General features: G+C 53.7%; 1 protein-coding gene across 1 annotated transcript; it reads right to left on the minus strand.

Annotated features, from left to right (window-relative positions):
* Positions 1 to 10,234: 10,234 nt before the first annotated feature.
* Positions 10,235 to 12,753, minus strand: AQP6 (aquaporin 6). The gene is given in 5 exon segments (XM_021704849.1): positions 10,235 to 10,447; positions 11,103 to 11,183; positions 11,447 to 11,510; positions 11,512 to 11,609; positions 12,391 to 12,753. Coding segments are annotated over 5 exon segments (819 nt in total).
* Positions 12,754 to 17,615: the final 4,862 nt, after the last annotated feature.

The following is a 17,615-nucleotide window of genomic DNA, read 5'->3' on the forward strand; positions in this document are numbered from 1 at the left end:
TCAGTGTTTTGGTCCATTGTTCATTTTCATTCTCTCCCATCCCCCAGTGTGGCCCCACCAGGAGTTTGTTTCTTCGTTTCTCATTCAGTCTCTTTCATTGTCCAAATTGAAGTCCTAGATTTGTCCTTTGACTGTTACCCTCTCATTTGAAGAAACTACTTTAAACAAAAACCAAACTTTTTAAACAAGTCTTCAGGGACCAGAATGGTGCAGTTTAAAAAAAAAAAAAAAAGACAACTCTGGCTGGCTGACTGCCTGGAACATCCTTCACTGCTGGAAGTGCCTCTGGAGTGAGCTGGGATGATTAACTGAGGGCACCTGCACTTGGAACTCTGAAGCTGGTGAACAGAATGTATCTGAGATTGAGTGTAAACAGTTGCAGGCTTAATATGTAACCGTGGAGAGGAGGCAACCTACTGGCTTTATTCCCGGGAGGTGGCAGCTCTCAGCAGGGAGATTTTGCCTCAGCAAATTGAAAGAGGACGGGTCCCTTCTCCTCTTACCCCCCTTTACACACACACACACACACACACACGACTGTTAAGTTTTATTTTATTTTTTAACTTTGTCCTAGATGCCGACTTTTTCCTTACGTCTGTGCAAGCCTGCGTTGGCCTGGTTCCATATTTGCTGTTCTGTAGTATCTCCCCAAGGTGCATTTTAAGTCACTAATGTGGAGGAAGTAAATGGATTGTATAATGTTAGTGAAGGCAAGACTACCCTATGCAGGAACTGATGGCCCATTAATGAAAAAGGAAATGGTCCTGTGTGTCAAATGTTGGCTGCCAGTTGCTCAGTTTCGGGCTAGGCCAGGAGACCTCAGCCATGAAAATAATTCTGATATTAGCAAAGGGAAATATGTACCCACCTTCAACTTCTTTAATAGTACTTCATGTGGAACAGCTTGAATTTCGAGGGCTTTCTTAATTAAATTGTATTTCCTTGATGTGAGATCTAAGGAAAGGGTCCAGTGCTTTGGAGTAGCAGGAGTAGCTCCTGCCACTAACCCTTTCTGATGCTGCCTCTTACCCCACCTTTAATGCAGTTTAACTTTACTCTCTCACTTGCTAAATAACCAGAATCTAAATTTTTAAGTCCGTTCTCCCTCAGTCTAGGTAAGACTCCTAAGTTTGATGTTTCTTTAACTGGGCAAGCATTACATGGTTTGATTCAGCAGCAACAATTTGCATTTATTACTGGGTGTCTAATGATTTCTCTCTCCTTAAGAACGTGAATTCATTGCAGAAATAGAAAGCATCTGAGTTTCCATCAGAGGACTATAGAGTGTTCAAGTGATTTACCATGACAAAAATGGCCATTTTTGGCTATGAACTACACCTGTGACATTGAAAGGGATCTTGAATTCTTAAATTCCTGCTTAAATTAATGGGCAGCACAAAGTGACCAGGAGTGCTGAGTGCAGGGAGCAAACCCATCGGCCTTGCTGGGTTGGTTTTGTTAACGGCAGGGCCCCCCTGCCCACCTCAAGCTTCAAACAGACACATAAGCATATACATACAGTACGTGATACACTGTGTGATTTCCTGGGATGTGATTTCCCGGTGGAAAAACATTTGGGAGACCCACCATGGTGAGTCTGGGATTTTGAGCAGTGGTTTGCTTACTCATGCGTCACCTTTTCTGAGGCTCCACAAGGCACAAGGAAGGGGCTGTTACAGAGTCCAGGTCTGAGAAGCAAGGGAGGCACAGTTCATATAGTAGGGTCTCGATCCATGTGCTTCGATGATAGTCTTGATCGTGACTCGGGTTTCGGCCACTGGTGCAAAAAGCTTTTAAGCATGCAGAGTTGGGGCATGTTAGTCATTGTGCTTTTCGTATAAACAGGATTTGGAGAATGGTCACTTAACCTAGGAATTTAGTGATTTTTAAAAAAATCTGCTCCCTGGAGTTGGTCTGTTTTGTAAATAAGTGAAGGCCCCAGGCCAGGGCCAGGGTTCTTAACTTGTATAATTTATCAGACTCTGGTTCTCAGAGTCTGTATTTGTTGATGGTTTCTATTCACGAAGTCAAGCAGAAGGCAGTTTGACGTCACTAGGAATAACCTTGTAGTGTGTGGGAGCCATGTCCTCCGCAGTTGTGTGGGATGGGAAAGGAGGCCACTTTTCAGGGACTCGGAGTTGGGAGCAGGAATTTTCCTTTTGTCTACCTTCTCCCTCTATAACTCTTGCCAGCTTCATTTAGTTGCATTGTTTCGATACAGATTGCTCTCACATCTCACACAGTTGGACACCATCTGTGTGCTAGGCTCAGACACATATAAATGGATATTTAGATTTCTAATAAAGCACTGCCAGTTAATATCTTCTCTGGTCTTCAGTGAAGATGGAATTAACCGATTCCTCATAAAGTCTCTAGGAAATGTAATATGGTGATTGACAGTATACCAAGTGCTTTCATTCATCATCTTACCTGATGTCACCACATCCATGTAGGGTGGGCAGGTAATCTTATCCCAGTTGACAAATTCAGAGGGGTGATTTGGCTTAAATTCCCACAAACTAATCTATAGTTTAGCAGGGATAAGAACCTGGGGATTACAGCTCCTACTGGAGTTCAGCTATGGTGCTTGCTATTTTGGATCAGCATTGTGGGGTCTGTTGATATATTATTAGGTACATAAATTATTCCACTCAAGGCTGTATGCGGATGTGCTTATTTACAGATGACCCAGAAGGAGCAGGGAGGCCCAGACTGCTGGGAAAAGCATTTGGGACAGGAGAATGAAATGTCTTAATGGTTGGGCTTATTGTCTTGTAGAGTGGGAGCCCTGGGCTTGGTTGGTGACCCAGGGCTGCTTTCTGTGTGGAAGGAGGTGGATGAGCTGGTGTGAGTGTTTGAGGTTCCTCCTGGTGGGAGTCCGTTCCCGGGTCACCCATGTGCATCTTGAGTGCTCTGAAGCTCAGAGCCAAGAACAGGCGAGTCTCTGAGCCAAAGCCATCAGCCTGCTTCTAGAAACTTGTCAGCGGATTAGCTTATTGGCTTTCCCCCTGAGTGGCATTAGCTCTCACCCTGTCTCATGTTCACCATCTGGCTTTGAGTAAGAAGTCGTCGAGTGATCTCTCTTCAGCAGCCTGCTCTGTGCCAGGGCTTTCTGAGGGCTGCTCAGCTTTCTTCCTCATCCACCCCAGGGCCCAGTGCTCTCCAAGAAGAGGTAGTCGGTCTGTTGTGTCCACACATATGCACACCTGGGATCAGAAGAATAGACCTCAGAGGAAAGAAAAAAAATCAGCTCAAAGGAGAATGCGTCTGTGTGGTTAGTGGCCTAAAGTCTTTTGTTGTCAAAACTAACAAGTGGATCTGTCCTTAGGTGAGTTTTTAAAATGGAGTTGCTCCTCCCTGTAAGATGATACAGTTTGTCCAGATTTTAGTAGAGCAAGACATACGAAGGGACTGGGATTTTTCTTCCTCATTGGAAAACAAGGCCTCAGGTGGGGTGCTTAAATGAACCACCTCTCGTCCCCCCAGAGGCCTGGCTGTTCTCTCCTCCTAGGTTAATAGATGTTGACTGGGGCTAAATGCCTGATGCTTATGGACAGAGCCCATCCCCTCAGCAGAGAAGCCGCACTGTGGAGATACAGCGGCTGCCATTAAAGGGCTAAGCGCTTTCCAGCTGCTTTGCTTTACGGGCACTGCCTGCAGGCAGCAGCTTAACGGAGCTGTCTTAGCCCGATTAGGAGGAAATGACTAATCTCAGCATCTTCTCCTGGCACTGGCCTGGAGGCTCTGGGGAAGATAACCCGGTAGGGTGGGAAGTGGTTGGATAAATGGTGTTGGAGTGCTAGGCGATTATCCCCTCAAAAATGGTGGTCACTGCTTGGCATGGCTTGTGTCTTACTTTGTCTCCTTAAAAAAAAGTGGGCTTTTCTTCACTGGCCTCCCTGGCACTGAGGGAGAAGTGATGTTAACCATGTTGGGCGGCCTGGGTATTGAAACCCTGCAATAGAGTTGAGAGCATATGAGGGCAATGGTGCCCATTCCCCTTAGAGGAAGAAGACCTGAGACCCTCCAGTGTGGTCCCCACTTTGGCCTTACATTCCCCTTCATTCATTCATTCATTCATAGTATGCTCCATACCCAGGATGGAGCCTAATTTGGGGCTTAAACTCAAGATCAAGACTCAGACACTTAACCAACTGAGCCACCCAGGTGCCCTTCCCCTTCACTTTGAAATCTGACTTAAAGAGCCAAGATCTGGGGCGCCTGGGTGGCTCAGTCGGTTAAGTGTCCGACTCTTGGTTTCAGCTCAGGTTATGATCTCAGGGTTGCGGGATAGAGGCCTGCGTTGGGCTCTGTGCTTGGCACAGTCTGCTTGAGATTCTTCCCTCTCCCCTTCCTTCCCCCTCTGCCCCTCCCTCCACTCGAGTGCCTGCAAGTGCACTCTCTCTCTCTAATAAATCTTAAAAAGTAATAATAATAATAAAGAGCCAAGATCTGAAGGAGAAATGATCATTTCCTTGGTTGTAAGATGCACTTAAAATATGTTTTAATATTTCTGAGAATTGGGATATCTGAGAATCAATGGCATCTTACAAAAACAATGTAGTGTTTTTTCTTCTTTAGTGACTCATAGAATAGTCAAGCATCTTATTATCGATGTTATTTGGGTTGGAAGTGTTAGCTGTTTGCAGGAGACAGGCTGTTGGCTAGACCAGATGTGGAGGTCAGGGAACCTCCTTCTTAGCTGTGGTCCAAGAGCTTTAAAACAGGGAATTCCTTGTGTCTGAGGGAAGCCACAGGATGGGGAAAAGAAGGGCTCAGCCCCAGAACTCTGGCACCAAGAGGCAGGCAATATGTATGATAGGATCAAAATCTGTCCAGTCATGACCCCTAGAGCCATTAGATGTGACCCTCAAGTCGGGGAAGGGTAGGAAAAAAGCTCCTGTGGATCAGTGAGTCTATGACCAAAATCCTAGTCCTCCCCGATGGAGTTGTGAAGTGAGTATAGCACCAAAACACCGGGGTGCTTCAACACAGGAGGTTAGAGGTCCGCTTGAGCAGGGAGCTGGGAGTGTTTATTGCAAGTCCAATTTGCTCACCAAATCCAGAATATTAGAGGTCTTTCCTCCCGTGAAACTGGAAGGCCATGGTTTGGGGACCAACAAAGAAAGGACAGAGAGTCAAGTTAGGGAAACGTTGCCCTGAGATGAGAAGTAGACTAAAAATCTAATTTTGTTTAAGAATCGTCTTCCTGTTGCGGTAGAGAGAGGTGTTCAAATAACTGTGAAGTAGTGTGTTCAGTGCCAGGATGGAGGTGTGTGCAGAGTGCTGGGGGAGCTCAGGAGGGAGGGGCTGGAGGCTTACCAGCCTCAGAGGTGATGACATTAGGCAGGGTCTCAGGATGCACAGGGCAGCTAGAGAGGCCCGGGAAGCATACTCCGGACGGAGAGGCACCTCCAGCCCGGGGCCGCATAACTGGACGCCGACGACCGTCCCGGCCTCTCCTCTGATCTCACGCTGGGCCCTGGCCTGGCTGGGCCTTGTTCCATCCTTCCGCGGAGCGGCCGGGGGGCGGGGGGGTTGTTGGTCCCTGCCGCCCTCAGTGGCATCCTCCACCCCCAGTTTTGGCAGTAACTGCCTCTTTCGCTGACTTAACCAGAGCTCGAAACAGTTTGCATTTCTTTCTTTTCTGCCCATTCACTGCAGCCTACTAATTAGTGCTGTCAGACTCCACAGTCTCCTAAACCCCCTTCCCTAACCGCACCTCCCCTCCAGCTTTGGCTGACTGCCACCGCCCCTCCCCAAGAGGTGCAGACCCCCTGCCCCAGCTGCCCTGAGTGGCCACTGTTCAGCCGGATGGATGCTTCTTGATTAGCCCTTAACTTCTCCCCTCCCTTCTTCGCTCCCTGTCTTTCCCCCCTAACATTGCCGGGCCTGCCATTAGCACTAGGTCAGCGTCCCTGCTGATAAGCAGCTCTCTTCCTGCGCTGCTCCGGGTGCGGGAGTGCAGTGCTGTGGGCTGGGAGGGACTGAGGCGATACCCTCTCCTGACCCAGTGTACTCTTCCATCAAGTCCCCTGTCAGCTTGTTCCAGATCATTTGACCTTATTATAGATCAGAGATCCCAGACTTTGATTTGTGCTACCTCTTAAACCCTCAGCTCTGATGGCTGCTTCCCTTTTGTTTTCTTAGCTTTCATATGAAATCCAGATGCTCAAAGTCCTGCGTCTTTTTACCCCTTTATACCCACCCGGGCTCCTTACTCTCATTCCCTGGATCTTCCAGCAAACCAACACTTGCCACAATCACTCCAGTGCTCCACCTCTCTGTTCTGGGGAGACCTTTCTTTCTTTCTTGGGTTTGATTCGTTTTTTCTTTTTTTAAAAATTTATTTACTCTTAGTAATCTCTACAGCCTACGTGGGGCTCTAACTCACAACACCGAGATCAAGAGTGGCATACTCTTCCAACTGAGCCAGCCAGATGCCCTTTCGGTGTGATTCTTGACTCTTTCCTCTGGGATCCTCCTCCCCCAACACACTCACACACACTCAACTTTGCTTAAGCTAACTAAGGCTGGGGAATGGGGAGGGAGTGGGTCCTTCTTTAGTAATAGCTGCCTGGCCTGCTGGGCTGCGTTAGGAACTGTGGGGAAGCAGCTGAGCCAGCAGCAGAGGGAACGGCAGTCTGCCACAATGTTGGTGACAACCGTACCACCGACTGAGATCTGTGTCAGGTGCCTTGCTAACCACGTACATCCCATGTGGTTCCAGCCCCCTTATTGAATTAGATCCCATTTTCCAGATGAAGAAAGTGAGGCTCAGGATTCTTAAGTAACTTGCTTAAGTTCACACAGCTATAACTGCCTGAGCCTGTATTTAAACTTTTTCAACCCTTTCAACCCCTATTATACCTTTATGTAGTCTTCTTTTTTTTTTTAATATGGTGTATAGAATCCTTTAAGTCAAAGTGATTTTCTTCGGAAAGTGAAAGTCTCTGGATCATTGTCTTCTCCTCCTCTGCCCTCAGTCTGAGCAGCCCAGATGTGTCCCAGAGCCTGGCCCCTTCGTGGGCTCCCTGCAACACCCCCCCCCGCCCCCCCCCACAGTGTGGTCCCAGTGTGTCCTCTTTCCAGCCAGAGGTAGCAGTGGGGGTGGGAGGTGGAGAGGGGCTTCCTGCCAGCCAGTGGGGACGCTGCAGCCTAGGCTCTGGGCTCACATCATCTGTTCCTGCTAAGACAATCATCAACATAAAAGGCTAATTGTATTAATCACCAAGGCACCCCCCCCTCCCTTTCAGGAGAATTATGAATTGCAATTGCAGATGGCTTTGCTGATTGAAGGCAGTGCTCAGCGGGGAGAAGGGCCAGATCAGATTACACACCATTAATTAAAAACTTCCCCTGACAACCGGGAGGAAGGGAGCACACACCAAGGGTCGGCCTGGTTGGGTCTCAGTCCTCCCCATGCTCCCACCGCCCCCTCCACCCAGGCCCAGGGGCTGGGGCTATGAAGCCCTGCTGTCGCAGGCTGGAACCTGTGAATTTGGCTCCCCAAGGGCCATCCAAACAGACGGCTGGCTGTCCTATTAAAGGACTCCAGAGAAGGAGAAGCTAACCTTTGGTTACTCATTCCTTTGTCTAACTTTGGACGCTCTTCAGATTCTAACCTATTTCCTCACTTTTCATGAAGCTTGTCTCCCCCTTGCTCTAGTCTATTCTGACAGAGCGCAGCTTTAAAGAACTCATCATGAAAACAGCCCCCAACTCTCTCTCTGAGCAGTCACCCTCACCCTTTGGGCCTGGAGACAGGGGTTCCACAATCAGCTCTGGAGTAGGGGCTGAGGGCTCCGGGGTGCTGTGCACCCTGGTCCCAGCTACCCCTCCCTGCGAGCATAGGTGTCTCAGCTGCTCTCATCCTGGCGCATCTGAAGTTGTAACTCCTGAATTCTCGTGATCGATCCCCTCCTCCCCTCCCTCCCCAGTCACCTAGCCTCAGTCATTCATTCATCAAACTTTTATTGAGCACCCAGTGTGTGCTCAGCTCTGGGGATGCAGAGATAATTTGTCTAGGAGCTTCAGAGCCCTACTGCAGGAGCTCCACCCCCTGCCCTTGTCAACCTTCTAGTTTTTTTTTTTTTTTTTTTAAAGATTTTATTTATTTATTTGAGAGAGAGCACATGAGGGGGGAGGGTCAGAGGGAGAAGCAGACTCCTTGCCGAGCAGGGAGCCCAATGCGGGACTCGATCCCGGGACTCCAGGATCATGACCTGAGCCGAAGGCAGTCGCTTAACCAACTGAGCCACCCAGGCGCCCCTCAACCTTCTAGTTCTTGCCTCCCTCCTTCCTTCCTGCCTTCTTCTGGCTATATAACTTGTATAAGCCCCCCGGAGCTCTGTTTTGGAAAATTCTAAGCTGGGAGCTGAGGAGACCTTAGGGGGCTGTGGTACTGAGCTCGGTGACCTTTAGCAAGTCAATCACATCCCTCCCCACCTCCCCCCCACCCCCACACACACCCAGCTGTGCCTGCTCATAAAAGGGCACAAGAAGCCCTGGGCTCGGAGAGATTGTGAAGATGGATGAGTGGGGCCCGGCTTGGACAGATGTGAATAGTAGTCCACACTGACAATATCACAGAATCCTAAACACGGCCACTGTGGCCACGAGCACTTGGGGACTCAGCTCTCGCTCTGGTCACCGGCTGGGCTCTGTCACCCTACCCTTGAAAGACTTTGGGAGCCCCTCCCATCCCCAGTGCCATTGGAGACATCATGGAAAAGGACCTATCTTTTTTATGGATTTGGTTGCTGTATCTCAGGGTACCATGGTGATGGGCACCATAGAGATGAGAAGAACTGACTTTTATTGGCTTGTCTCTTTTTTCCAGTGGCCCTCCTCAACCCTCTCCACACACACAGAGCTCCTGGGTCAGTAGATCCAGGAGAGAAGGAGGCAGTGCAAGTAAGTGAAACAGATGAAAGGAGAAAAGCCTACTCTGTTTTCCCTCCCTCTCAATCATCCCCCTCTCCCTTCTCCCCTCCTCCCTCCCATTACCAACAGCAATTGTATTCAAACCCGATAATTACAGTAACAGTGACAATAATCATCATTTATTGGGTTTGTTTTTCTAGCATTTTAACTTCCGAAAACATTTTCCAGTCTCTTGTTTGTTTTCACAGCAGGCCCTGGGGGAGGGCTGTGCCCATTTTATAGCTGGGGAAGCTGAGATCCAGATAGGGCCCCAAGTCATGGGGAGAGTATATTTATAGCAGCTTGTAAATATTAACAAACCAACTGAGACTAATAGTCCTTCAGAGGCACTGAACTGCAAATCTTGGTTTCTTGGGTCATTCCTGAGTTCTTACCATCCTTGGGGCTCATTCAGTAGCTTTTTGAGGATCCTGGCAGAATTGAGAATGAGGCTGGAGACAGCTTGTGGCCCAGATCAGGGACAGGTGGCTGGGATAGGGACTTACCCCTCTCAGGATTGTTTCCATGAATGGGGCTGTGGGGTGGAAGGTGGGCAAACATCTGGGGAGAGCCTACCCTGGGAAAGGCCTGTTTGGCCCAAACCTCCCTTGTGTCTATCCTGGCCCTCTGCCAGCCCTAGAAAAGGCTCCTCTCTGTGTCAGCTCTTCCCAAGGGCAGGGTCCTCTCCTGAGCATTTAGAGGCGTGAGGAATGAAGATCGATCAGAAGGACAGTCTTTGTCCTCAGGAAGCACCCACGCTTAGGGCTGGTCTGTAGCCCCCAAACCATACCCAGGAGCAGAGATAGCCCTATGAGGAGCTCAGAGAATGTCCCAGGATCCAATTCTTCTGGGAATTCTGGTTTTCCCCTCAAGGATGGGTAAGACATTGGGGTTCCCCAAGGTCTCTATAGTCCTTAGTGTCTAAGCTGAGTGGCTGTCTGGGCTCCAGTACCCAAGGCAAGGCGATCCAGAGGCTCAGGATGCCCACTAGGATCCAGATGGACGAGAGAAGGGGAGGGCAATCATGAATTTCCCTGCCTCCTTCTGCTCTGTCCCATTAAGAGATGTAGGAGGAGGAAACTGAACAGATTTGCTCCCCAGATTCTTTCTGTCTAGAAATATAACGCCAGGGATAGGGATTGGCATTCCCTGCCCACCCTGTTAGGACAAGAGGCCTAGCATCCCCATCCTTCCTGCCCTCATCCCCCCACCCCGGCCCCACCCCCTATAAAACCTGAAGTCTGGTTGTACAAGGCAAGCTACCCACCTAAAGGGCTCCTCTCAGAAGCCCAAAAGTGAGGGCCAAGTTCTATACCATCTGACACATGTTCCCCGTTTTAGTATCCCCTGAACTGGACTGGTATTCTCTCTTCTTGGGCTCCTCTTCTGCCACTTTCTCCATTTCTTCAGTTCCCATGAGGATGGCCAGTCGCTGGGCCATGGTCTTGGTGTCAGGGAACAGGATAAAGTTGTAGATGAGCGAAGCCAGGACAGCTCCTGTCAGGGGTCCCACCCAGAAGATCTGAGGGGGCAGAGAGGAGTGGGCATGAGTTATCAGGATCATAGGGTAGCTTTGGGACCCTCGCCTGGTTCCCTAGTATTAACTTGGTCTCCCAGGACCCCTCGAGCTGTCTACACGATGACAAAATGGAGAAGCAGGCATCCTGCCTGCCAAGTCTCTGCAGGTGAGGTGACCTTGCCTTGCACAGGGCAGGCCCAGTCTCCTCACCCCTCCTGTTTCCCTCCTCTCGCCTCCCCTGTTCCAACCAGGAGCCCTGGCTAAGTGCTGTTCCTGCTTCGGCTGGTGTGTGTGTGTGTCTATTTCTGTTTGTCTTTTTCTTTATCCAAGTTTGGAAACTGGTCCAGCTGGAGGAAGTGAATAAGGAAACAGCCAGGACTTGAGGCCTGGCTGAGGCTGCATCTCCTGCCCTGGCCCATTTATCGACAGTCTACTGGGTCCCCTTGGCTATTGAAGCTGGAAAGAAAGGAAGTACAAGCCAGGATACTCGCCTTCATCTTCTGAGCTTAGGGAAACCTCGCCTGGGGGTCAAGATGGTCCGTGGTAGGGGGACCTGTCTCCCCAAGTCCCTGTGGACCCCCCGCTGGTGAAGGTCACTGTCCCTAAGGGCCCCTGCCCAGCCCCTCCCCACCTCACAGCGGCCAGCAGAGGCTCTCACCCAGTGGACCTCGAACTTCCCAACGATGATGGCGGGGCCAAAGGAGCGGGCCGGGTTCATGGAGCAGCCTGTGAAGTAGACCTGAGGGGGAGAGTGCAGGTTCAGGGTGTGAGGAGGCTTAGGGCAGGCCCGGGAGGGGACAGCCCCCTCTGCCCTGGCTTAGAGCCTTGGTCCCAGCCTTGGCCACTGTGGCACCGTATCCCAGACCTGGACTGTGGGAACACAGCCTCCACCCAACGCATGAGGGGCTCAGGGAGGGACCCTTCCTGGCCTTCGGGGTCCCTGCAGCCTCCTCAGGGAGGGACCAATTTGTGCATGTACACGGTGTTCCCTTGGCCTCTTACCCCAATGAGGTGGCCCAGTGCCAGAGAGATCCCCATCACGGTGGCCGGGGAGCCCGATGCCTGGCAGCCGGCTACTGGTGGAAACGAAAACACAGAGCACCAGCTGCAGGGTGAGAACCAGCTCCACTGCCACAGCCCGGCCCGTCGAGACGCTGCTCCGGACCTGGGTGCAGAGGCTATGCTGGAGGTGACGCGGCTCTGCCAGTGGGTGGTGACCCGCTCGGGCCTCATTTCCTCACCGAAAGGAGGTGACGCCTCACCACCCCGGTTCCAGGCCCCAGGGAGATGGAGCGGGGAGAGCTGTACAGTGCAGTTCGGGTCAGCCCTGGACACCTGCTCCCTGCGGAAGGGAGTGGCCGCCCTCCTAGCCCCCCGGGGGGCTGCAGCCAGTAGTTGGCGAAGGGCTCAGTTCTGTTGGGGAAGGGAAGGCTCGGAGCAGGGGGTGCAGGTTTTCGGGCAGACTGGGAGGAGACCGTGGGTAGGAGGGGAAGGAGGAGACGGAGGGGGGGGGATGTAGGTGGAAGGGTAGATGATTAGGGGAATCTGGGGGAGTGAGACAGGCCTCAGGGTGCTGGGGAAGGAGGAACATGGGGACCCAGAAGAGCAGGGCACACGGGGTGGACCAGAAGAGAAGAAGAGCATGCCGGGTCCCCTGCCACTACCCGCAGCCCCAGGTATCCCTGGCTATCCTGACCCTTCAATGCCCGGTCCTTTCCTGACTCCTGCCCTTGTGCCACCTTGTACCGTAACCCCATTCCCGCTCTGCCTGCGCTAAGGCCACGGTCTGGTTCCCCTGGGTCCCAGGGCGCAGCCCAGAGCAGGCAAGGAACACGGGGCTGAGTTATTTCCTCCCTGTCCCCTCTCCTCAGGCCTGGCCGTCCACCCTTACCACCCGGGTGGGCATCCTTTTCCTGGTCCTGCCAGGTGCCCCTCCCTGCACCTACCATGTTAACCCCGAGGGTCTCTCGGATGTCTCCTGGGATGACCCCATAAAGCAGAGCAGCCCCCACAGCGGCCCCGGCCAGGTGGGCAGCCACATAGGCCACAGCACGGGGCAGGGAGATTTGGGAGCCCACGAGGAAGGCGAGAGTCACGGCGGGGTTGATGTGGCCCCCGCTGGTCTTCCAGGTGATCTGCGCAGCCACAGCTGTGGCCAGGTTGAAGGTGATGGCGATCTGCAGCACGGTGGGAAGCTCCGAGGGCCAGGGCAGGGCTGAGCCCACGCCGAAGAACACATACGGCCCCGTGGCCAGGAACTCGGCGAACAGCGCCCTGCTGGTAGCTCTCCACAACGGGCAGGCCAGCATCCTGGCCCTGCATCACCCGCCGGGCTGCCCTGGGTCCGGGCCCAGCTGCCTTGGCGGCTGCCTCTACTTCTCCTGGGACCTCTGCTTCTCTGGCCTCTGATCTCGGCTGTCTCTGGGGGTCTCTTGTCTCTGGCCTGCTCCTCTCCTTCGCTGCTGACCCAGGGGCCTGCTGGTCAGACTGGCAGGAGCAGGCTGACGGGCTTGTGTGCGTCTAGGGGGGGCGGTGGGAGGCGTGAGGTCCGTATGAGGACTGGTGCTCCCCTGCTTGCTCCGCCCGCCCGGAGCTCCCCTCACAGCTGGGGGAGTGGGGCAGCCCCTAGGCGCCGAGCTGGAACCTGCAGGTTCCCAAGCCCGACAGACCTAACGCTGCTGCAGGCAGAGGCCCAGCCTGAGCGTAGCAGGTGCAGGAGTAATGGTGGGCATGGGATTCCAGCTTAGATGCAGCAAGCTCCTCAGATCCCCAAGTCCAAGGCCTGCTTCCGAGGGTCCCATGCACTCCCAGAGGCTCCTGTTCCCCTGGCCCCCTCTGCCTGCAGGCTCTGCCTCCAAATGGGCTCACACTATTCGATGCCCCATAAACCCAGATGTGAAATGAAGCTCTTTCCTCCATTCCCACCTAAATCCCTATTCACAGAAAGCAGATGTGAACAGAGTCAAATTTTCTAAGGACCTGGGTCTGTGTGGGTGCAGGGGCGACAGAGGGAGGAGGGGCTTATTCCACAGCTGATCAGATGACACACACAGCAGTGGAGAATTTCCCCTGCGAGCTGGGAATTTCCACTGCCTTGTCCTTGCCCCGTCCTGTCTCCCTTGCCCGCCCCCTCCCTCTCAACCCTCTCCCCTCCATGCCCTGCTCTCCTCCTTCTCAGGGGCCTGAACAATTACTCTCAAGTCTCACACAGGGCGGCTGAGCCATTTTTGTGACAATGCGGGCCCTAAGGTCAGCCAGGCCCTAGGCTCTGCCCTTTTAACCCTGGCAGCATATCAAGCTATTTTCCCAAACAAAGGGATCTCCTCCCTAAGAAGAATCTGTGGAGCTGTTGAAGTAAGTCTTCACTCTTCATCACATCCGGGGGGCCCTGACCTCACCCCTGGCCATAACTTCCTGCTCAGTGGATATGCCCTGGTTGTCTTCAGGCTCCTCAAATGCGACCTGTCTCAAAATGACATCCTCATCTCTCTCTGTGCCCCCCCACCCCCCATGCACTCTTCCTGTTTTCTCCAGCTCAGCTGGGAGCACCTGGGAAGCATCCTTGAACCTTCTCTCCCTCCTGCCCCCAACCAATAAAGGCATCGGGTCCGGCTGATTTGGAATCCTAAATATTTCTTGACTGTGCCCTCTTCTTGCCACCCTGCTGCCCTGCGGCCTTGAACGAGTCTCTGTCTGCTTCCTCACTCAGCTCCAATCAATTATCCACACTGCAGCCTGAGAGATCTTTCTAAAATGCAAATCTGATCCTGCTGCTCCTTTGCTAAAATCCCTTCAAAGTGTCCCTCATGCCAGGCCTACAAGGTCCTCGGGGATCCTGCTCCTCCTACCTCACCTCTCCCCACTCCTTGCTTTGTCCTGTGGCCTCACCAAATGACCAGTGGTTCCGCAACACGTTATGCTGGTCACTCCTTGGAGGACGCTCTGTCCTCTCCTTGGATAGCCTTTCCCACGTCTTTTGCTTGGGTAACTCCTAACTCATCCCTGAAGCACAGACGCTTAACCTACTGAGCCACCCGGGTGCCCTGTGCTCAATAAATATTTATTGATGAAAGAATGAATGAATAAAAGCTTCTTGACCTCCTGGAGGCAGGTGACTTTCATACCTACTTCATTCCAGCCAGCTCTTCTTCCGGCCTTATACCCATCCCACCTGGGACTGAGCTCTCTGAAATCTTCAAGTGGAATAGCCCAGCTCTGGTTACAGGCTCTGTCCATGCACCCTCTTCCATTCCCTTTCCTGGCCTCACCCTCCCCTCCCCAGCCAGATCCCCTGGCATCAGTGCCTCCACTGTCCTGCCCCCCCTCTTCTCTCCACCCCAGCCCCTGCATGTCTCCATTCCTTTCTCCTCCACCGCCCTCTGGCCCCATCCAGATCTGCGCCGCTGAGCGCCGCTGGAACAACTCGCCCAGCATGCAGGCTTCTGCCACGAAGAGTGCACGGGTCCCTGGCTTCAGCAGGGGTCACAGCTCTGCTCAGCAATCCTTACACCGTCCTCAGTCGGCTCTCTCTCTCCCCATTCTTCTAAGGCTGACTTCCAACCTTGCCCACGCTCTCCAAGTGCCCTACTCCAGCTTTCTTCTAGCAGCTCAGCTTGCCCCCCGTCCTACCTAGAAAGAGAAACTAGCAGGTAAGACTTCTTCCCATCCTTCTTCCCCAGCCACAAACCCACCTGCCATTGCTCCATGCCCTCACCAGCTTCCCTCTGGCCCTGAAGAAGAGGCAGCCCTTCTCCTGTCCAGTCAGGGGCCCCTCCTTGTGCTCCTGGCTCCCTTTGAGTGACTGGGATCCTCTCTGGGCTGGTCCCAGTCTCATCTGGGGTTTTTCACTTCTCCCTCTCAAGGCTGAGACTTGAAAATGGGGCCTGGGTAATCCCAGAGTTGTGGAGAGACTGTGGGTTTGAGGAAGGCTTTCCTCTTTGTCTCTTTCAAGACTTTGCTCAGGTCCAGTTCCTCTATGAAGCCTGCCCTGATTCTCCTCTCCAGCCAGTGGCTACTTCTGGCTTTGACCTCCTCAGGGCCTCCCCTGTTCTGGTGGGGACCCATGCTTGCCTGGTCTCAAAGAGGCTTTCAATAAATGCTCGAGGAAGGAAGGAATGTGGCCACGGGGGCAGCGTGGGTGACCCTCCTCCCTGGCACGGTGGGCTGTCCCAGGGAACCTCAGGGCATCTCTCTCCTTCCCTTCCTGCAGACAGGGCCGCAGAGGGCTCCCCTACACCCCACCGAGCCGCGGTGAGGCGCACCTGTAGGCCAAGCAGCCGGCAGCACTAACGCCTAGCGGGTGAGGGCCTTTGATAAGGCAGCACGGGCAAAAGCGTTCACACGTCGCCATGTATACCGCACCCCTGACCAGTGGGTAACTTCTGTGAGCTCAGTTTCCCCACTTATAAATGGACATAATTCTCGTTGCCCCATGTGTCATTTGGGGTAAATGTGCTGATACCTAGGAGAGTGTCTCTGAGCCAAGAAAATTTTGGTTGTTCGGATCGCCCTCCCTCACCCCTCCAGGGAGACAGGTGTGAGGACTGGGGTGGGGTGGGAAGGGTCCTGGTTGTCATGGCAGCTCCCAGACAAGCAGCTCCCGGGGCCCCTGCTCTGGGCCCTGGAGGCTGAGAGAATCAAGGGCAGCCGGAGCCCTGGTGTCCAGCTGGTCTAGAGCAGCGCCTCCTGGGGCCCTGTCTGGCCCGGCACAAGGTTGTTCAGCCCCTGAGGCCAGGTGGGCACGGGCCAGGGCTTTGCTCCAGCTCCAGCTAGCACCTCCCCGGACCCTGCCAGTCCTGGGCTCTACTGGGAAGCTCTCAGGTCCCTCATGCTCAGAGGCCCTTTGCCAAGGCCCCACGCCCGGCTGCCTACAGCTGCCTGTTGGTGGCCGTGGGCTTTTAACCCCCTAGAGGCCTGTCCAGCTGCTGTGGCGGCTAAATCCGCGGCGAGTGGGGTGTGTAGGTGTGTTGCACAAGGGGCAATGGGGGCTCTGACTGAGGTGCTCTCAGTTCGGGGAAACAGAGGGGGAGCAAAAGGGAGGGGAAGGAGGGAGGTACTAGGAGAGCAGAGGAGGGAGAAGGAAAGCACTGCAGAAAGGGAAAGATTCGAGGTGGCTTCCCTCACATCATCTCACCAATCCTCCAGAATTGTGGGAGCCTCGTCCACACCTGACAGAGGAAGCTGAGACTCCGGAGGGGCTTCGAGAGCTCACCCACCCTTCAACCCCTCCTCCTATCCCCCTAGACACCTGCGGCCAATTTCTTCCTTTACCCTCAGCCCTCTTCCATCTCCCCATCATGTCCCCATGTCCACACCTTCCTACCAGGTGAAAACCAGCAGGCCCTGGGCAGAGGGGGAGGGGAGGAGTAGGAAACCTCCCTTAGGAGAACCAAGGCTTTCCCGGCTTCCATTTCCAGGTGGAGCAGAGGCTCAGGGGGTGACTGAGCACGTGTGTACTTGAGTTTGATGTACGGAGCCAGGTTCCCAGGTCTGGTCCTCAGCAGCCCCGTGAGAGAACCGGGGAGGGTTGATGTGGCTCTTCACACACGCACGCGCGCGCACACACACACGCACGCACACATACACCCCGCGTGAGCAGTTTATGCCCAGCAGACACAGTCCCTTGAGTACAACTGAAGGTCAGTGTAGATGTGCAGGGCTACTGTGTGCGTGTTCACGTGCGCGCAGGCCTCTGTGCGCTCCGGACCCGAGCGGCCTCCAAGTTCACACATCAAGGAACACAGCGCCCCCTGCTGGCCAAACCACCCGCCGCTGCATCTTGAGGGCCCAAAGCCCTATGGGGACCCGCACCCTCTGGCCAGGCCAGGCCTGTACTCCCTCGAATTGGGTGCCCCACCCATCCCTGAGGGTCTGTCTCCCGTAGGCCCACCGTTCACCGCGTTATGCTCCCCTTCCGACCCATCAAAAAAGGAACGCAGGTCGCTGGGCTGGAGGGAGAGGCTGGAGGGAGAGGCCCAGTCATGTCTGTGCCTGTACCTGAGGCCTGTGGGGGCGAGAGGGGTAGGGGTCCTCTCTCTTCTGCATCCCCTCCCGGATAGTGGACTGGGGGTAGCTGCTTCCTGGTGGCCTAGGGGACACAGGCCTGAGGGACTCCCCCTACCCCCGCGTGGCTAGGGCCCAGACCCAGGATTTGTGTTAGAGGAAGCCCAGC

The sequence above is a fragment of the Neomonachus schauinslandi genome, chromosome 5 (genome assembly GCF_002201575.2).
Source record: "Neomonachus schauinslandi chromosome 5, ASM220157v2, whole genome shotgun sequence".
Lineage (NCBI taxonomy): Eukaryota > Metazoa > Chordata > Mammalia > Carnivora > Phocidae > Neomonachus > Neomonachus schauinslandi.